The 22,700-nt window shown below is 37.5% G+C and overlaps 1 protein-coding gene across 1 annotated transcript in view; it reads left to right on the top strand.

The window, feature by feature from the left end:
* The window catches only part of LOC126236705 (esterase FE4-like), a 78,423-nt gene extending 56,640 nt beyond the window's left edge, over positions 1 to 21,783 (top strand). The window contains exons 7-11 of the mRNA XM_049946228.1: positions 5,938 to 6,103; positions 15,112 to 15,293; positions 15,940 to 16,072; positions 16,198 to 16,318; positions 21,382 to 21,783. Coding sequence (XP_049802185.1) covers positions 5,938 to 6,103; positions 15,112 to 15,293; positions 15,940 to 16,072; positions 16,198 to 16,318; positions 21,382 to 21,535 — 756 coding nt within the window. The 3' untranslated portion in view covers positions 21,536 to 21,783. The remainder of the gene's footprint in view (positions 1 to 5,937; positions 6,104 to 15,111; positions 15,294 to 15,939; positions 16,073 to 16,197; positions 16,319 to 21,381) is intronic.
* Positions 21,784 to 22,700: the final 917 nt, after the last annotated feature.

The following is a 22,700-nucleotide window of genomic DNA, read 5'->3' on the forward strand; positions in this document are numbered from 1 at the left end:
TCATGTTTTCTGGTTGATTATTCTCTTTTACAATTATCTTGTTCAGTCTCCTCACATCTAACACAATCCTCACAGAACCATCTTGCTTTTTGATTATAACAATTGGGTTACTATACTCATTTCTGCCCAACTCAATAATCTTCCAGTCTATCATTTTCATTATTCTGGCCCTTATTGCTTCCTTGTTTGCCACAGCGATAGTGAAAGGTTTAACCCTAATTACGTCAAGGAGCATTACCTTTAAATGATATTTAAAATCAACTACTTCCCCAGACCTATCTGGAAGCACATCTTTATATTTATTCAATAGTTCATTGAGCCATGAGCTTTGATCCTTTGACAAATGACTGATCTCTTTATTTCATCATTTATTTGCTCCAGAGAACACGCCTCTCCACTAAACTCATTCTTAGATCCCACGTGAGCCACCGCTATACCTCCTGTCAATTTGTTTCTAAATTTAACCCTTTTTCTGCTACCTCCATCATTAAATTCTGGAACTCTGTCTGTTACAATAATACTGCTACCATACTTACTAAGAAAATTCATCCTGAGAATAATATTCATAGCAAGACCAGGCACCAGAAAGCAATCTATATTGAACACTAAGAAGTATGTCTAGTAAATAATTGTTAGAAATAAGAAGCAGTTAAACATGTAGAAAAAAAATAAAGAAAAAATCAAACAGTTGATTTGTCTTAAACAAACCATCTCAAGAATTAAATCTCCACCTTTACTGTCTTGTTATATCCCCCAGTTGCAGTCTTTATTTTAACTCCAGTCACAGTCAACTCCAGCAAATCTCTGTTTCTTATCTGTTGTCAGAATGATTCAGGTACAGGTGACACACTAGACCCAGAATCCAATAATGCAATAGTTTCTACATTTCCCACTTTGGCATTAATAATTGGCTGAAATTTTTCAATATTACTCTCTTTAATTCAGTCCTTTCCAACATATGTGCTTCAATGCCTTCCCTGCTCTCTCTGTCCATTATATAAACACTGTTATCCAGTCTAGCATTTTCATTATTCTGGCCCTTATTACTTCCTTGTTCACCACAGGAATAGTGATAGGTTTAACTCTAATTACTTCAAGGAGCATTACCTTTAAATGAAATTTAAAATCAACTGCTTCCTCAGGCTCATGTGAAAGCCTTATCTCCATTTCCACATACATAACCTGATTACAAATAATTTCATTATTATCTGCATCTTCCTTAAACAAATCCTGAACCACTTCCCTTATATCCTGTACACCCCTTAATTCTTCAATTTTCCTTTCCCCTTTAAATTTTAACTTATCCCCTTCCTCAGTAAGATACCCACTCCTTAACATCATACTTAGCTTCCTCTTTTCCCATCCAATCACTACTAATAATCTTATTCAGAAACATCTGATTATCTTCCATAAAAACATGTGTCTGAACTTCTTCTTCAGGACAAAACTCAACAACATTTTCACTACTGCAGTCAACCTCAACTCCACTCAAAATGTCACCATTACCAAATGCAACATTATCAGGTGCACCCACTGGCATAGTCACAGCATTTTCATATACATCATTACCTTTCACCATGTATACTCACTGGTATTCTCACAAACAGCACATGCTTCACTTTGAGCAGGCACACATACATTAATATCTGAAGAACTTCCCTCATTACTCATCTCCATTTCCACATACATAACCTGATTACAAATAATAGCATTATTATTTGCTCTGCCGCTCATTTCCACATCAGTGCCTGTTTATACTTCCGACAGAGTGACTGCCTCTGTTTCAAAATTCTCTGTAGTGTTCATTGAAGCTAAACCCACTGTATTTTCCTCATTACCTTCCATTTCAACTATTTTGAAAAACACATTCAGATTGCTTCCTGTCACCCAGCCTGTTTCTGTCCTTCTCCCTAACATGCTATCACTACTAATATCACTCCCTGCACCTTCTGACCCACAATCACTTCGCAGATTATTAATTTCATCGACCATGACTGGGTATGGGAAAAATTTACAATGCAGCTGTCAATTGTACTTAACTTGCTTTTCCCCATCATATTAGCTCTGCCATCAATTTGATACGATTAGCTGTCAGGAAGGAGCACCCAGAGGCAGTGTGATTGAGGTGAACAAGGGGATCACACTGAACCACAGATGAAGGAGGGGAGAGGTGAAGGAGCCAGTGATGCATGTGCCAAATGTGTGGTGGAGTAAGGCAACAGAATGTAGGTCAGGAGCGAGACCAAAATGTGTAAGAAAATTGACCCTAAGGACAGGGCCCTCCACATCAAATCATGGAAGGTCCAAGAGAATTGAAGGTCTGGCATAAGCTGAAGTTCAGTGACACTATAGACAGTGATGCCAAAACTGTTAACCACTAAAAGAAACTTTGATAGCAGGAGAAGCTACAAAGGAGCAATGAATAGAGGTGTGATACTCAAATCTGTGCCCTTGTCGGTGAGGGAATGTGTATTATTTGCTTGAACAAGCACATGAAGTCTACCGTTGGAAGGACACACCAAGGATGATGACTGAGATTACACCCTGTTGCAGCAGCACAAGACGAGATCTCTAAACCAGTCAGCATGACAAGTTTGGTTGCTGTGTGCAAGGGAGTTGACAGTTTCTTGCAGCATTGCCAAATGTCATGTGAAACCAGAATAGCAGGTAGATGGTTTGCAGGGTAGGGGAAGTGATTCCTACACCATCTGTAGGTCCATTCTTGTGACTGGCTGTGAAAGAATGTGTGTTGGTGGCTGGAGTAGATGGGGAAGCAGGAGTTTGTAGTGCCAAAGACTGGCCCCGAAGGGGCAGCATGATGCTGTCAAGGACTGCACGAGATCTCACATGACCTCTGCCATACAAGCACGGAGGGGGGGTCAGTGCTTGAACTCTGCTACTAACCTTGTCTGTCAGAGAGCGACTCGTTACAGGCAGCAGTTGACAGTGGTGTATGATGTGATAAATACACTCAACAAGCTGGAATCAAGTGTCAAACAGCTCTGTGGAATATGGTAGTAGCTGCAAGTTGAGTTCATGAGGCAGTTTGACCAACCATAATATCCATAGAGTAACATCAGACATCACCTCCGGGTCCACAGGAGCATGTTACCTCTGCCAGAGCTGTGAAGAGGGTTTGTCTCCTTGTTGCCCATCATAGATAATAGGCCATGAAGTGTTCTCAGGGGAATGATACAAATATTTGAAGATAATCACATGCACCTTAGCATATTTTGGAGAGATCAAAATCAAGTCACTGATCAAATCTGTATGTTCTTGTAGGTTGCCTATTAGACATATGAATATGGTGTCATCATTGAGGATGCCACATACATCCAGGATATTGTCAACCAATGCCAAACATATTTTCATATTGTCTTCAAGCAACTGAGATTGCTTTGTGAAATGTCCGACATGATCTTGTTACACTCATGATGGGGAACCAAGTGTAGACTGGGGTGGGGGCAGACTGGCAGCCTAACACAGTACTGTGATCGTGTCCTCAGTGAAGCATCACCTGAGACCTTGTTGAAGATGTGGGCTAGGAGATGGCTGCACAGGTAACACAGTGTGGCTGATGCGGTTGAAGACATGAGTTGCCCAGCTGGAACTGCCATAACTATTGAGAATCAGGTTGAATCCATCAGCTGTAACCATTCTTGAAACAAAATACGGAAATGTGGTTCCTGTATGAAACACATCTCTTGGCAGTTGTGACAGGATACCCAAAGGTGGGGAAGAATGTACAAATACAGCTAAAAATACACTATGTTTGTGTTTAAACAGCACTTATACCTGAGGTGAAATGTTCACAGGATAGCTATCGATGGAAGCTGTGGTGTGTGGTGGCAGTCTAACCTGTTGTATGAGCATGTGCCAACATGTCTTGTCACAGGGCTTGATGATGCTGTGACAGTATTTGCACAGACGAACACAGTTGTGAAACATGTCTGAAGTAAAAGAAGGAAACAGAACACCTGTGGTAAAATCAATCCATTGTCCAACACTGTTTATCAATATCATACATAAAAATAATGGTGTGCATCATATGGATGCGGCATGGAGGGGTATGTGGCGAGCACACTGCTCTCCCTGCTGTTTTGCAGACTTTCCAGACCATGGAGCTGCTACTACTCAGTGAAGTAGCCACTCAGTTGGCATCACGAGGCTGAGTGCATCCCATGCCAATCTTCTCATGAAGGAAAAATCCTTGGTAGTCCTGGAAATTGCATCCAGATCCTCCGCATGACAGCTGACAGCCATCTACGCTGACCATCAGCTACGGAAGCAGACAGATATAGATAGATATTATAATTGAAATATGCACTTTAAGGCCAAATGTTTCTGAAATGATTTGTCTAAAACTAAGAAATAAAATAGATTAGAGGAACATTGACACATTTTTGAATGCAGCTTGAAAATATACGCTAGTACTCCTTAAAATTTTAAGTGAGAAATTTGACTTTTAAATTCTCAATTGGCACCTCATTTGCTGTGAGTGATTTTGAACACAATTCAAAGGTGAATCAAATTTTCCTCTTATCTATTTTATTTCTTAGTTTTAGACTATTCATTTCACAAAACATTTGCCTTTTCTTTATTTTACTTATTTCCTTATCATTTATTTTAAATCTTTGTTCAGAAAGCAAGAAATCTGTTAAACATGTATCAGTAATCTTTTATTATTATGAGTATATAGTTTAATACAATTTTTTACACAGAGAACCAGGCCTTGAAAATGCGAACTTTTTGAAACTTCATTTACTTGGCTAACTGCAGCTGTTTGCGAGATATTTCAGTTTTCTCTTGAATCCCTAGTTAAGTCTTTTATTAATTCCCTGCTGCTTATCCATTTCCCACTCTTCATTTGGCTGTGAATATTTGGACAAAAATTTTTCCTCAAATAACCAATCAAGCTTTTTCTTAATAACACAGATTACTTTCAAGCAGTTAAAATAACACAGATTACTTTCAAGCAGTTAAATACTTTTTACTGAATTTGAATTCATGCTACCCCATTTGTCTACTTCCAACTCATTTCATTACAAAAATCTGGACAAAAATTTTCTCTCAAATCATCGACTAAGTTGTTTCTTCGAAACTAGACACATCATGCTTATCAATTTGGTATGCCATCTGTGCACTCTCCACTCTTCATTTGACTATGAAAATTTGGATAAAAATTGGTTATGTAATTTAGTAAGTCTTGGTTTCATTCTGCTCTAACATTAGACAAAAAATGAGCTCAGGAGCATTTGTAATAAGTATAACTGAATTGATCTGAGATAGGGAAGTGACCAGAACAGTGTAATTAGGCTCTTCTCAGTCTCTCAAATGGGAACTATCAACCACAAACAGAATAAGTCTTCAATGTACGTAACAGTCATCAGAATTATATCAGTCCATTACAGTTATTCTTAACTTGTTTAAAAAGTTGAGAGAGATAGAGATGGGGGGTGGAGGGGAGACTAGACAAGAGAAACAAGAAAGAGGCAGGGCAGGAATGAGGGGGAGAGCAGTTTTATTAATATACCACTAGTTAGTGATATGAAAATGTTTCTGCAGGATTGTCCTGATAAAAAATTCATTGTAGTTTCATATGTCTGTGTCTTATAAAAATCTAACAGTATTATGAAAGAAAAGTTGCTACTGACCATATAGCACAGATGCTGAGTCAGAGATAGGCACAACAAAAAGACTCTCACAATTAAAGCTTTTGGCCATTAAGGCCTTCATCAACAATAGACGACAGGCACACCTACACACACCCACAAACACACTCACACAAATGCAACTCACACACATGACTGCAGTCTCAGGCAACTGAAACTACACTTATAATATCTAATAAATTACAAACCTGGAGTAATGAAGCAGTTTACATGATGACCTTAAGATATCTAAAAAAATAATTTATAACACATGCTTGCATTTCAGGATCATACATCTGCCTTTGTATGTGTTTGGGTGCCACATGTGGAACCTAAAAGTGAAGATGCTTTTCTAACAGAGGAGCCATGGGTGATAACATCAGAAAACCGATATAACCATGTGCCATATCTGACAGGTGCAACAAACTATGAACTGCTGATAAGAACGCAGGGTATGTAAATGAGATGTTTATATTTATCTGACTTAAGCAGCGTAACTTAACCTTTATGGTCATTCATTTACATAGAAACATTGAACAAATGCAAAGTCAACAATTACTTACGTAAATTTGACATGAAAAACAAATGCGAACAAGGAGGTAATGTTTTTGAATTGAAATATGTTTTCTATGTTAAAAATACAATTCTTATTGATGCTAACCCACTTTACACCAGTATAAATTTTACAATGTTTTTTCAATGAATGGATTTCATCCTTGCCTTAATTTCTTCAGATTTGGTAAAGCTGTTAATTTAGAGTACCAAATCTAACAATAGAATAGATGTTTGAATAGTCTGTATTTTTACTCCTTTAGATTTCTATTGATGAAGAACCTCTGTGGACAAGCACATGAACCTGATATAAAATGATTTATATCATTAGAATTTCTAGTTTTCCATTTATTTCATTGTCCACAATATTTGTACACTACTTCAAGTTATTGCTTCACCCTTTCAAAATTAAACTATAAGAAGTAACCCTTTAGCACCCTATAAAATAATTGCCATAATCTAACCATTAAATGAAATGGTCTTTGCCCCTTTTGATTCATGGATGTTGACTTCTATCCATTGCTTTGATTCTTGCTCCACTTCTTGTGTAAAATTTTAAATCTACATCCCATCCACAGTAGCAAACTGGTGCACATAAGCAGCTGGAATCTTTTAGAAATGTTCTAAACATTACTAAGAAACGAATTTTTGCATTTGCTTATTGCAGAATTCAAAAAATTTGACATCCATCTTATTCAAAGGTTTAATCAATTGAAAATCCAGGATGGATAATGACAGTATTATAAACAGGACAGACTGCTAATCAGCATGAAGAGGAGATGTTGAGTCTCGAACAGGCATAACAAAAAGACTGCCCTATAAGTGAGATTTTGGCTGAAAGGCCTTCTTCTAATACAGAAAACATACACACATTCACAAAATCATGATTCACACACACATGAGTATCTCTGGCCCCTGAGGCTGGACTGTGACCAGCTATGCCTGATGAACAAAGCAAAATGGGTGGTGAGGGTATGGATGAGGCTGGGGCAGGGTAGTAGGATGCAGATGGGAGAGCATAGTGCTGCTTTTGGGAGCATGCAGGGACATATTGGGGATGTGGTAGGGCTGCCAGGTACAGTTGGGAGGTTGGAGTTAAGGTGAAAGGATGGGGGGGGGGGGGAGGAGAGAAAAAAAAAGATAGAGCCAGACTAGTGGGTGTGTTAGGGTGTGTTAGTGTAGTGGAATACCGTATTTACTCGAATCTAAGTCGCACTCGAATCTAAGCCGCACCTGAAAAGTGAGACTCGAAATCAAGGAAAAAAATTTTTCCCTAATCTAAGCCGCACCCGAAATTTGAGACTCGAAATTCAAGGGGAGAGAAAAGTTTTAGGCCGCACCTCCGAAGTGAAACAAATTTGGTCCATTGTAATATGAGACACAATTTAGGTCGAATGAATGACAATACAGCTACAGTAGTTTCGTTCGAGTCGTAAGCTTAGCAGTTAAGCTTTACCAGGTAGCCATTGCTACGCGTCAGTTGCTCCGTTCGTATTTATATGGGTACCCTTCCTTTTTCACGGGCTTCGTCTGGTTTGAATCGATTGCTTATTTTTCTTTAATCTGATAAGTGCCGATCTCTTTGTTATAGGTGTTTATGTCACTCTAAGCTGAAAATGCATTATTGTACTGTGCCATGCATTGTTTGTCGCATTCTGATAATGTGTGTTTACGAGCTGTCACCGCTCGTGGCATGTCTTACTTGTGTACCGCCGCTTACAATAAAAAGAGAAAGGAATTGTCTCATTAGCAAAACAATGGCAAGATACTGCTATTTGTTGTTACTTACACTGCTGCTTTCTTTGATAATGATCAACGAGAACCAAATAATAGACTGCGTATGATAGAAGATGTTCTGAACGAGAGTTTAGCTAAAATTTTTCTCCGATTGAAAATCTTTGCAGACACCTCTTTTGTACATTACATTCTGCACAGAAATTAGAGTCATCTTAGATTTAAAAATCTAGTCAATTGCCGTGCTTCATTTCTGACTGTATCACTATTAGGCATAAGAATAATACGAATATAAACATGACATGATATGTGTATTCTTCCGCGTTTGCTGTTGTCTCACACTAGTTTCGTAGTTTATTAGGCAGACAGGATTTAAATGAAATAGCAGCAAACACGAAAGAATACATGGCAAAATGTTTATATTCGTATCATTCTTATGGCGAAGAGAATACTGTATGTGATTCACAATTCATAAAAAGTTCCTATTAGCAGCCATCCCTTCTCACAGGTAGGAAAAAATTCAGAACGTAGAGTTGGCCATATTGACAAACATCCCAAACAGTCTTGCCAGTCGGATTTTCGTAGTACATTGAAATGCTGCTACATTTGAAGATGAACAATACGGAATTTGTATTTACTTCGTTGGATAATGTATGAAAATACAGTGGTCGAAACTCGGGGCGAAGAAAAAAGCTCGTCTTCCACCTTATTTTTAAAAATTATTTACTGACGCAGAGGTTTTGACGCCAGTATTTATCTTTGTGCCAGCAAAGCATGCCTGTGTAGCCCTAAATATATTCGACGGCAGAAGTTAGTTGTGGCAGCACCTACCAACATTTTTCAGAACTTCCGCTTACTGTGCACTCGATTCTAAGCCGCAGGCCCGTCGACCTGGGACCGGACCGCAGCGACGCACGGATGCACGCCAAGACCGTAGGATCCTACGCAGTGCCGTAGGGGACCGCACCGCCACTTCCCAGCAAATTAGGGACACTGTTGCTCCTGGGGTATCGGCGAGGACCATTCGCAACCGTCTCCATGAAACTGGGCTACGGTCCCGCACACCGTTAGGCCGTCTTCCGCTCACGCCCCAACATCGTGCAGCCCGCCTCCAGTGGTGTCGCGACAGGCGTGAATGGAGGGACGAATGGAGACGTGTCGTCTTCAGCGATGAGAGTCGCTTCTGCCTTGGTGCCAATGATGGTCGTATGCGTGTTTGGCGCCGTGCAGGTGAGCGCCACAATCAGGACTGCATACGACCGAGGCACACAGGGCCAACACCCGGCATCATGGTGTGGGGAGCGATCTCCTACACTGGCCGTACACCACTGGTGATCGTCGAGGGGACACTGAATAGTGCACGGTACATCCAAACCGTCATCGAACCCATCGTTCTATCATTCCTAGACCGGCAAGGGAACTTGCTGTTCCAACAGGACAATGCACGTCCGCATGTATCCCGTGCCACCCAACGTGCTCTAGAAGGTGTAAGTCAACTACCCTGGCCAGCAAGATCTCCGGATCTGTCCCCCATTGAGCATGTTTGGGACTGGATGAAGCGTCGTCTCACGCGGTCTGCACGTCCAGCACGAACGCTGGTCCAACTGAGGCGCCAGGTGGAAATGGCATGGCAAGCCGTTCCACAGGACTACATCCAGCATCTCTACGATCGTCTCCATGGGAGAATAGCAGCCTGCATTGCTGCAAAAGGTGGATATACACTGTACTAGTGCCGACATTGTGCATGCTCTGTTGCCTGTGTCTATGTGCCTGTGGTTCTGTCAGTGTGATCATGTGATGTATCTGACCCCAGGAATGTGTCAATAAAGTTTCCCCTTCCTGGGACAATGAATTCACGGTGTTCTTATTTCAATTTCCAGGAGTGTATTTGACATTGATCTGTTCGTTTTCTACTGTCAAATTCTGCTACATTCCATACCTCCCCAGAGTATTGCAAATATGAGTGAGACTCTGCCACAGCATGCATACATCAGGATAGCAAGCTTTTTATACAAAGTAATCACAGTGTGTGCATCAGGAACACACGTCTTTTCTACATCAAAAGCAGTTTAATGATTTCATTTCAGTTTTAGCAACCCTCAGTTCCTCCTTGAACATTATTCCCTTAAACTGGTGAGACTTGCTACAAGAAACCTTCAGATAGTACAACATATTAGTCAGCAACATCACTAACTATTTTACTATTTATCGTCTCAAGCGATCTACTATCATGAACCTATCAGGAGTAATTAGTATAATTCTTTAGATTAACAAAGACTCACAGTAAAGACATTACACACCTTCATTTTCTTCCCAGATACAAAGTCATATTACATGACACAAATGAACATCACACACCACAGTACAGAATAAAATTCTGTATCACAAAGAACTTCATCATAACCATCATCTCAAAAATGCTACAGTACAACCTATACTTAATCAATATTTCATTAAAACATGAAGGAAATGCCTACATTTCATCATCACAGCATATAAAGACCTATTTCAACAAAACATCAGAGAACTCACAGTCAGCTCTCATATTTCAACAAAAATGCTGAAGCTTTTATTTCCATATTACAATATAGTTTGACTATAGAGTATCAATTTTCAAATCATAATCATCCAGCACATGTTCAATACTCTCAACCTCATGCCAGAATTTTTCTAATGTTGGTCCATTTTATGCTTAAAGTTGCCCATGTATGACAGTTCTCACTTGTCGCAGTATTCAGAAATTGTGTATGGTCTGAAAATTGATTGCCTCACTCTAAGTTACTCTCTTTTCATAATAAAATCCTTACCAATGCTTTCATTGTTATAGCTTTATTCACATGCTGACTACTGACATTGAAAATAACAGTAGCAAACCAACAATTCAGATTTTATATCTTTCCAATTACAAATATTGCATGTAAGTTCCCAAATAGATCCAAAATTTATTTTTCTGCAATTTCCGTAATCAGACAGCACACAAACCTAAAGCTTCTCTAATGTCATTACTTGCAAAAATTTATTGTCCTTCAAAAATAACCAAAAATATTCCCTCTCAAAATGCAAAACAGTTTCTTCATTATACAAGCATAAATGTAAAAATATCTTTTCGCCATAGCAGCATAAAATGCTATAAGTGTAACCATATTGTAAGTACTCTCTGATTGTTCCTGATATACATCAATGACTTTCCCAGTAGTGTTACTCATGGTGAAAAAATTCTCTTCGCTGCTGACAGCAGTATTGTAGTCACTGAGAAAACAAGAGAACTCCTTGCTGAGAAAGCAAATGAAACTCTCAAGGAAGTGTATGATTGCTCAATAAGCAATAAAGTGACATTGAACATAAAGAAAATTAATACCATGAATTTCAGTTTGAAGAGGAAAAATGACAATGTTAAATTAAAAGTAGATGGTACCTCTTTAGACTGTGTAACAAAAGCAAAATCTCTAGGAACGAATATTGATTCTCAGTTGAAGTGGTGTGAACACACAAAGGTACTTGCAAACAGAATGTCATCAGCATGTTATTCCCTTAGAATCCTATCATCAGTGTGTTACATACAGTGTCTTTTAGTTACATATTATTCATATGTACACTCAATTCTTAGCTATGGTATTCTTTTTTGGGGAACAAATGCACAAAATATGAACACAATTTTCAAACTCCAGAAAAGAGCCATAAGAATAATAACCAAAAATACTAGTACAGCTCATTTTAAAGATCTGTTCAAAACACTGGGGATTTTAACTGCTCCACATGAATACATTTACCAGTCAGTTGTACATATCAAAATTCATATTGGTAATTACTGCACAAAGAACTCTGTCCATGACCATGCAACAAGAGATAGACTCAACTTACATTTACCAAAAAAAAAAAAAAAAAAAAAAAAAAAAAATTAACATAAAACTCAAAACAGCATTTTCCACCAAAGAATAAAACTGTACAATAAATTACCAGAACAGATTAAAGAAATTGCAAAAACACACTTATTCAAAAAGGCTGCTAAAAAGTACCTGTTATGCAATACATTTTATACATTGAAGGACTACTTAGATAAAACAGAGTAGGAGTTTGATAAAAAAAGTTACACAAATAAATAATAATAGTAATGATTATAAAATATCCAACATTCCACATAACACCTTCACTTTATGTTTTTTCCCTTCTTTTTTCCTTTCTAGAAATACTTACCCCCAAGCTATGCATAGCACAATACTAACACCTCTTCCTCTTTCTGGGCTCAACATCTCACTGATTATGGAGGGATGCTGACTCAGTTTTTCAGGATAGCAAATGGGAAGTTGCAGTACAGAAAATGGCCCCGAGATCACCAGAGCATGTGTGTGTGTGTGTGTGTGTGTGTGTGTGTGTGTGTGTGTATGTGTGTGTGTGTGTGTGTGTGTGTTTAGTGAGTGAAGTGTTATGAAACAATGTGTGTATAGTGTGTGCAGTGACTGATAGTGAGGTATGAGTGAATTGTGTGGCATTATTTCATAAGTTATTTGTAAAAAAAGATTTGTATACCAGGAGTAAATCTAATGATTATCTCCAACTAGAAGTCTGTAAATATATGTGTATACAAATTAGCTCATTTTAAATCGATCTAAATTTTAAATACTTTGAAATGTCCTATATCCTTGTAAAAAGAGATCTATGGATGAATAAAGCTGCTGCTACTACTACTACTACTACTACAACTACTGTTCTCATGATGCAATAGTACGACTGCATATCAACAACGCCAGCTGCCTGCACCATCTACACACTTACTTCATCCAGGCACTTTTCCTCCTTTCATGGTCTTTGACACTTCTTATAATTCATCCAGGTTAGGTCCATCTTGACATCATCTACTTCCCCAGGCTCCTCATTTTCTTCTTCTGTATTTCCATAAGTGTATAGTAACTCCCCAAAATATTCCTTCCATGTGTCTGTGATTTACTGTACATTCTCAGTGTAATTTCCTTCTTCATTGGTCATACTGACATTTTCCATAATGTCTCTCTTCTTAGGTTGGTTGGTTGGTTAATTTGGAGGAGGGGACCAAAAAGCAAGGTCATCGGTCCCATTGGATTAGGGAAGGATGGGAAAGGGTGTTGGCCATGCTCTTTCAAAGGAACCATCCTGGTATTTGCCTGAAGATATTAGGGAAATCACGCAAAACGTAAATCAGCATGGCCAGATGCAGGTTTGAACCATTGTCCTCCTGAGTGCAAGTCCAGTGAGCTAACAACTGTGCCACCTCATTCAGTCTCTTCTTAGGCTTAACCATTCCATAGAGGACCTTCTTACTGTCCTTAGTATCCTCTACCATCATATTTGTTCACTCTTACATCTATTTCCTCTTTCCTATAGCTACCACTCTCTTAGTCATTTTCTTCTTGTCAGTGTATTCTTTACTTGCTTGCTCTAATCGCTCTTGAAACCAAACATGGACTGCATTGTTTTTCGTTTCTACTTCCACCTTTACTCCTTCATTTCACTAGGGAGTTCCTTTCTATCTTTTCGTATCACTCGTTCTCCCACACACTTTGTCTGCTGCTTCTGCTGTCTTCATTTTTAAACTTCCCCATTCCTCCTCTGCTGATTTCATTTCATCCCTTGGTATGTTCCTCTTTAATATTTTCTAAAATACTTCTTTTCACTTCTCTTCTTTCAACGTCCATGTTCTTGTTCTTGTTTTCTGTCTTTCTGCTTGCTCTTCCTCTCTAATTCCTGTATCCATCACTACTAAAAGATGGTAATCACTATCCACAGCTTCAAAAGATATTTACCTTGACATCTGTGTCTGTTATCCTTGCACTCAGGCTGTACATTAGTTAGTTTACCATATATTAACTCAAAAAAGCACCTTATGACTTTCCTTCTTCTTAAACCAAGTGTTGCTAACTGCTAGCCCATTCATTTTATAAAATTGTAATAGCTTTCATCCTTCCTCTTTTCTCGTTTACCATCTTTCCACTACCAGTACTTCCTCATAGCCTTCTTTTTCCTTGCTCATATATGTATTTATTTTTGCACTTATCATTGTCTTATTTTCTGTTAGTTGGCTCTGTGTGTCCTGTTCAAAAGGCTCCTCTTTCGCAGGACATCCAACTTGTGATGAAAAAATTTCAGGTTTCCAACCTGGTGGCAGCATGTTTTGAAGATTGTCATACTCATCATCTTTGCCAGAAGATGATGAGTATGACACTCTTCAAAATGCCATGGTACTGTCACCTGGTTGGAAACGAAAGAGCTTTTCTTCAACAGTACATTCTGGAAAAGTCTACATTCACAAACGGAACTTGTGGTGCATATGTGTGCACACTTTCAATATCCTTCCCTTCCACATTTACTCTGACCTCTCCCATGCTGTCAGTTATTCCCTTCACCTCCTCTTTCAACACTGCTCTTATAACTACAGTTACTTCACGTAACCATTTCACCAAGTTTCCTTCTTCATCATTTTCACTTCAGTACATCCTAGATCCATTCCTCAGTTTCCCATTTCCTTAACCTTTTTGCCTGGTTCCTGGGTTTCTAACAATCGTAGGCTGTGCAATCTCCTCAACTTCGAGTCTACAACTTCTTCCACCTTCCTGTCAGTGTTTGTACGTTCAGTGTACCAAATCTTAATCATCTGGAAACAGCTGGGTCATCTCTCATTACACTCTTAACTAATGTTAATGGGAAATACAGCTTTGGTATTCCAGGCAATTCTTTTCTTACAACGCAACTGACTGGAGTTATGTGTAGTATGATGTATGTCCTTATTGGGCCTGTATTTAAATTTACACTCCACTGAGAATTCATGCTTGTTTAAGATATTTTAGCAATCATTTTAGTTATTTGGATACCATATATGTCCTCAATGGGCCTGAATTTAAAGTTACACTGTACTGAGAATTCATGTTTAAGATATTTTAACAATCATTTTCTTTACGTCTTTCTGACTTTATGTTTTCTCTTGGTTTAAAGTTTATCATCTGTTGGGTCAACAGAATTTGTGATTGACTGCTTATTTCAAAATGTTGATTTCCTTTTTTATTTTGTGACATTTCATAATAATGTATACATATGTTATTGCAGAAAGTCGAAAACGAAATTTCATGCCTATTGCAGTTCTTGTAATGTGGACTACAAAGTTCTGATAAACATATGATGTGATAAATTAACTTTTTATTTGCAGAGGGTGGGTTGTTTGCAACTGAGGAAGGTGTAAAGGATCTGAATGATAACTTTGATGATTATATTGCTCATGAACTCAGGCTTCCTAGTAAAGAAGAGCAGCTGAAAGCATCAGCACAGATTCGGCAGTTTTTCTTTGGTGACAGTGAAATTACTTTGGAATCTAATGACTCAATTGCAACGGTAAGATTTGCTAATAATCATATTTAATAAACTAAATTTCTTGTTTTTTATTTGATTACAATTGTACAAAGAAATAAGTCATACAGCTGTTATGCATGCACCTCTTCATGGCTTCTTTTTTACGTGTTGTTTGGAGAAAAAGTTGCTTCCTGCATTATGAGTCAGAAGGAAGTGGAATATGGCCCACATATTGCTGGCAACAAGGAAAATGCCACTAATATATTGTGCTTGTTGCAGAGATAAAATCTGTTTATTACAAAGATTGAAATAACATACACAGCTGATGAATATATAAATATTTATTATAAACTTGAAGTTCTATACATTTCGACAGATGTCTTGTTCAATACATAATTACTCATTTGAGGTCTGCAATTTGGGCATCTTTCTTAGCCCAGTTAGGATGTATGTTTATAAAAGAATTAGATGTATATTTTTAAGGTACCATTTACTTATGTCTCACATTCCTAGCAATTAAGAATCAGCGACTCAGCATCTCCACTATATGGTGAGTAGCAACTTTCCTTTTCACAATATTGTTACATTCCATCTTGGATTTTCCATTGTTTGATTTTTTGATTATATTGTTTCCCATATTGCTTTCAGCATATAGTATGAAGTTAAATAAGTATTTTGTTTGTCACAGCTGGTATCAGATCTCATGTTTGTTGAAGGAGTACACACCGTAATGCAAAACATGAGTAAAGATTCTGCATATCCAGTTTACTATTATGAGTTTTCCTTCTATGGACCACTCAGTGAATTTCCTGACTTCCCAGGTAAAAATATTATCATGACTAAAGGTCTTATTGCCAATCAGTTTTTATGCAATTTTTGATGCAGTACAGTAGCTCCTCTAAAACGTCTTCAACATAACAATAACACTAATTACTATGTTCCACAGGAGCTTGCCATGGAGATGATAGAAGATATATGAGTAATTATGCAAGTCTTGAATCTGATTCTGCTGGATATAGAACTGGAATTCGGCTGTTACAGATGTGGTCCAATTTTGTGAAATATAGGTAAAATAATTATTTTTGTCAGTATCTGCTTTTTATACAAACAAAATTGGGGGGGGGGGGGGGGGGGAATGGGGGGGACATGTCTGCTTGTGTCTGTATATGTGTGGATGGATATGTGTGTGTGTGCGCGAGTGTATACCCGTCCTTTTTTCCCCCTGAGGTAAGTCTTTCCGCCCCCGGGATTGGAATGACTCCTTACCCTCTCCCTTAAAACCCACATCCTTTCGTCTTTCCCTCTCATTCCCTCTTTCCTGATGAAGCAACCGTTGGTTGCGAAAGCTTGAATTTTGTGTGTATGTTTGTGTGTGTATCGACCTGCCAGCACTTTCGTTTGGTAAGTCACATCATCTTTCGTGGGAAAAATATATCTAAAAACAAAGGTGATGTGACTTACCAAACGAAAGCGCTGGCAGGTCGATAGACACACAAACACACACACAAAATTCAAGCTTTCGCAACAAACTGTTGCCTCATCAGGAAAGAGGGAAGGAGAGGGAAAGACGAAAGGATGTGGGTTTTAAGGGAGAGGGTAAGGAGTCATTCCAATCCCGGGAGCGGAAAGACTTACCTTAGGGGGAAAAAAGGACGGGTATACACTCGCGCACACACACACACATATCCATCCACACATATACAGACACAGGAGACATCTCACAAGCAAACATATTCAAACATAAACATAAATATGTCTGCTTGTGAGATGTCTGCCTGTGTCTGTATATGTGTGGATGGATATGTGTGTGTGCGTGCGAGTGTATACCCGTCCTTTTTTCCCCCTAAGGTAAGTCTTTCTGCTCCCGGGATTGGAATGACTCCTTACCCTCTCCCCTAAAACCCACATCCTTTCGTCTTTCCTTCTCCTTCCCTCTTTCCTGATGAGGCAACAGTTTGTTGCGAAAGCTTGAATTTTGTGTGTGTGTTTGTGTGTCTATCGACCTGCCAGCGCTTTCGTTCGGTAAGTCACATCACCTTTGTTGAGGGAAACATTCCACGTGGAAAAAATATATCTAAAAAGAAAGATGATGAGACTTACCAAACAAAAGCGCTGGCAGGTCGATAGACACACAAACAAACACAAATATACACACAAAATTCAAGCTTTCGCAACAAACTGTTGCCTCATCAGGAAAGAGGGAAGGAGAGGGAAAGACGAAAGGATGTGGGTTTTAAGGGAGAGGGTAAGGAGTCATTCCAATCCCGGGAGCGGAAAGACTTACCTTAGGGGGAAAAAAGGACAGGTATACACTCGCACACACACACATATCCATCCACACATACAGACACAAGCAGACATATTATCCTTTTTTCCCCCTAAGGTAAGTCTTTCCGCTCCCGGGATTGGAATGACTCCTTACCCTCTCCCTTAAAACCCACATCCTTTCGTCTTTCCCTCTCCTTCCCTCTTTCCTGATGAGGCAACAGTTTGTTGCGAAAGCTTGAATTTTGTGTGTATATTTGTGTTTGTTTGTGTGTCTATCGACCTGCCAGCGCTTTTGTTTGGTAAGTCTCATCATCTTTCTTTTTAGAGATATATATATATATATATATATATATATATATATATATATATATATATATATATATATATATATATATATATATATATATATATATATATATATAAGTTGAAACACACATTAGCAGAGCAGGCAAATAATATTGATTATGTACACCACAATAAAAAAACATTGTAATGGTTATTAACAATAAAAAATGTTAGATACATTGTTAGCCATTAAAGATACAAACACCATGCCTACAACAGTCTTAAATTTGGTGTGGAATCTACTACTTGCTTGACTGTGCAAAGGATTAGCATTTTGGTGAAACTGAAGACAGTATGGTTATAAGGAAAGGAAAATCAGTAGATTACTCACTCATAAATCCCATTTTATTGTTATGTATTGTGGTCAGACAAAAAAAAATCTACTCACCAAGTGGCAGCTGGAGAAAACAGACATAATAGTTATGGAAATGTGCAAGTTTTCACAGTGGACCCTCCCATTGGCAGAAGGGTTGAAGGAAAAGGAGGAGGGATGAAGGAAAAGGACTCACAAGGGTTAGGAAAAGGGGAAAGTTACATAAAAGTCATCCAGAACCCTGGGTCTGTTCAGCTACAGTTACATTGACTTATTGCGCATTTTAAATAATATAGATATTGCACTCCCTACCAGTTTTCTATTTTCTGAATTAATAAACTGGTTTGGTTATTCTATTGGCTTACCTAATATGTCCTACATTGGATCATACCTTCTGCTGTTTACTGTCCATTTCTTGTTCCTAAAAAGAAATGTTATTTTTGAGTAACTTTAGGTTAAAAAAAAACAACAACAGTCCTGAAGTTTTGTGTTTTATATCTCTTTTACACTGTGTATGCTCCCTTTTTATGCAAACCATGTTACAAATTGGTGTAAATGGTAATATACTGTCCACTTTACTTGCTACTGGCACAGTGTGGACCAGAAATGAGCAGGAATTTTAAAATGTTGAACAATACTGATATCGACACTGGATAAATATGTAATAGGCAGTAGGTGTAAGGCAACTGCTTTATTGATGTGTTTCTAAGACACTGATCCTCAGAATATCTGGAGAAGGTTAAAAAATCAAGAGTAGCAAGGTAGTAGAAGCTGTAAGACAAACAAGAAAATATAATAAAGAGTACATGAAAAATACAAACCAAGACAAGGTGTAGAGCTACATACAGGCAGTATGGCGTCAAGTGAATATGTCACATACCAGGGTGTAACTGAGTACACAAGGCTTGACATTAATGACTAAGATTAGAAAATGGTCAATAGGTGGGACTAGTGGTATCATAATGCAGCTTTGAATGCTTGAGTAAAAATAATTTAAAATAAAGAGAAGAAGTAAAATGGATGGTCATACATATGAAAAACCACAGAAAATAAAAGAAGAAGAAAAAACAGACATTACTCTTACAGTGTTGTTAAAACAATATGATACATGTACTAACTGGAAATAGGGGAAGAAGAGGCATGGAGGATGAACCATCAATGAAGAAGGATAAATTTGTTTTATTAAAGACATGATAACAACAAATAAAAAAGTAAAAAGATATAAAACATATTTAGAAGAAATTATGTTGCTTATAAAATATGTAGTAATAGTAAGACTAAAAATGTGATGTCATCAGAATTACTTGGAAATGGCAGTGTATATTGGGTGTAGGTGTTTGTAAAAAGGTAGCAGGTTTACAAGCAAATACAATAATTATTTATTTTTTTGTTGTATCATAAGTACAATATGAAAAAGCAAGGGGTAAAGCAGTCTATTAGTCATCTATGTTGCATATTAAACTGGGCAGAAATAAGGGAAAATAGACAAGCTGTAGGTGCTCCAATAACTATTTATTTTTTATTGTATCATAAATGCAATGTGATGGAGCAAGGACTAAAGCAGTCTATTAGTCATCTAGTGTTGCATATTAAATTGGGCAAAAATAAGGGAAAACAGACAAGCTGTAGGTGCTCCAATAATTATTTATTTTTTATTGTATCATAAATGCAATATGAAGGTGCAAGGACTAGAGCAGTCTATTAATCATCTAGTGTTGCATATTAAATTGAGCAAAAATAAGGGAAAATAGACATGCCTAGGTGCTAGCTGCTGAATAAGAATGAAATACTTCAACATCAGCAAAAAAATGAATCACACTGCATATGTGCACAAGTAGCAGGAATGGTGACATTGTACCATAAAGTGCATGATGATAGCCGGCCGAAGTGGCCGTGCGGTTAAAGGCGCTGCAGTCTGGAACCGCAGGACCGCTACGGTCGCAGGTTCGAATCCTGCCTCGGGCATGGATGTTTGTGGTGTCCTTAGGTTAGTTAGGTTTAACTAGTTCTAAGTTCTAGGGGACTAATGACCTCAGCAGTTGAGTCCCATAGTGCTCAGAGCCATTTTTTGCATGATGAAAGAGACAATCGTATCATAAAATATGATAAGACAAGAACAAACAAAATTGCATAACAAATTGTAAGAGTCACTGATTATGCACAGTTTATAAATACCAAACTTATGCTGCAAAGATAGGGGCCAATAATGAAACATCTCTAAACCATCAAGCCCCCATGACAGAAAATTAATGAGACCTGTGGGCTGGCAGGGGTGTAAAAGGGGAAGGTAAAAAGAAAAAGGAATGTCATGTGGAAGTTTGCTCAGAAGACATGTGGGTGAACAATGATAGAGACCATCATGCTCAGAAATATTTTTTGTTATTGCTTTTACATATTGTTCACTGCCATTTTGTGGGTTTAAGGACAAGTTGTCATTGCCTTTGCAGTATGGCTTGACTTGAATTTTGTTGTTGAAAATAATACAAAGCTGTTCATCATAAACTCTCAGAGATCTTAATCAGTATTATCATATAGTAATGATCAATATTTAAATGACTATGAATAATAAATCTCCAATTAAAAGTGCCAGTCCTTAGTAGTACTGCTGATAGCTCATTTCTCAAACTAAAAATCTGCTCCTGCAGGTTATCATTAAACAACCAGTTCTGGAGTTTTATATGCTTTTAGATCCACTCTTGTGCCACAACAATTTAACATAATATTCACTAACCTTTAGGGCCTGTATCTTAATACTGATTTTTGTAAATATGCACATCCTTTTTTTTTCTCTCTTTCCATCACTTTAGATGTTCTACATATTAACAGCTGTCTATGTAAATGTATATGTTCATTTTTCAGTGATTTCTAAGTGAAGTTAGTAAAATAAATCTACAGATCTCTTTCTTTTAAGGTATTTGTATCAAAATTTTCTATTTTTTGTTTCTAAGTCTTACGTTTTGGTGGAAGCTACTGCTTAGCTAAAATTGCAGGATGTTCCTTTATTGGTAGTTTTTAAACTGTAGCTATAGTTGTTGAAATATTTGGAAGAATTGTTCATTTGCAGAGATTCATTACCAGCATTGCTATACTGAATGTAAATAATGAATTTGTGTTAAAGTTTGATAAATACTTTTAAAAAAGTAAGCTGTTATTTTTGTTATGTCCAGAACAAACACAATATAAATTTTAATTTTGTATTTTCAGTAACCCAACTCCATACACTGATGAGTTACTTACAGAAGAATGGAATATATTTGAGATAAATAATACAAATTATCTCGAAATTGCAAGTGATCTCCAGGCTGGTACGGGGCTCAACGAGGAACGAATGAATTTCTGGCATAGTGTGTTGCCATAGACCAGGCACTTTGAAATAGAGACATGTATGTACAATGACAGGGAGAGATGCAATTGACAGAATCATACAGAAAATGATTATGACAGAGGCACAGAAGCTGTTAACTTGCAACAAATTAGATCTAAAGGAAAATTTAACAAATGAGCAAATCTAAAATAAATTATGTTCTACCTTTTCTATAACCACCAATGAAGCTATTTCATGTACTTTGTAAAAGATAGAAATAAAAAATGAGATGAGGCTTAATACCATGTCAATCATGATCCTGTTGGCGACACACTTATTTCATGTAGTATGAACATTATTTGCTTGTGCTTTAGTTGACACTATAAACTTCTAATGAACCAGTCTGTTATAAGGAATGTAAGCAAAGACTTTCAGGTAGTTTGATGAAAATGTTGTCATTTTCCAATACTTTCTTATTGTTGTGTGTATTTATTTTTATTATGACCTTTTGTTTGTACGCTGGTGAACACATTTGAAAGTATGCAAAATAATATCATTATTATGTTATTTTTCAATATTGAGAGAAACAGATACACCAAAAGGACGCCAGCTGATTCAACATTCCAAGATTTCCCATTACATGGAATTATCATTTGAAAGCAAAAATAAACAAGAGGCCCACAATTTAAATGTCCCAACAAAGATTGAAAAATAATAAAGGAATAATTCACTAAATTTCACTGTATTGTTTTGAAAGGCAGTGGCCATCATTGCTTATATCATTTAAGAAATCCTTTATACATTTAAGAAGAGTTTTAAGTAACTACCTCCTGTCCTGTAGTGTGAAATATACCAAGGCATAACAATTAGTTAGCAAATACTCATCTTCATTTCTCGGTGATCTCAGATGCTGCAGTAGCTGTAAAAGAATTTGTGATTTATCTCCTCCACAAAAATATGCTGCAACTTGTTGAGTTGTTAACAGTGTAACTATAGATTTGGTGGCACTAAGAGAAATTTCAGGAAATTCAGGTTGACACAATGTGCTCCTCCAAAATCACATGTATATTGCATAATACTGTAACAGAACTGTCTCAAAAAGTTGTTGGACACAATCACGTGTGCTTCATGACTACTTTTATATATATTTGTAATAATTACTTCCTACATCATCCATTATTAGAAACAGAAAGTGTATGGATTACAGTCAAAATCTTGC

The sequence above is a fragment of the Schistocerca nitens genome, chromosome 2, assembly GCF_023898315.1.
Source record: "Schistocerca nitens isolate TAMUIC-IGC-003100 chromosome 2, iqSchNite1.1, whole genome shotgun sequence".
NCBI classification, from domain to species: domain Eukaryota; kingdom Metazoa; phylum Arthropoda; class Insecta; order Orthoptera; family Acrididae; genus Schistocerca; species Schistocerca nitens.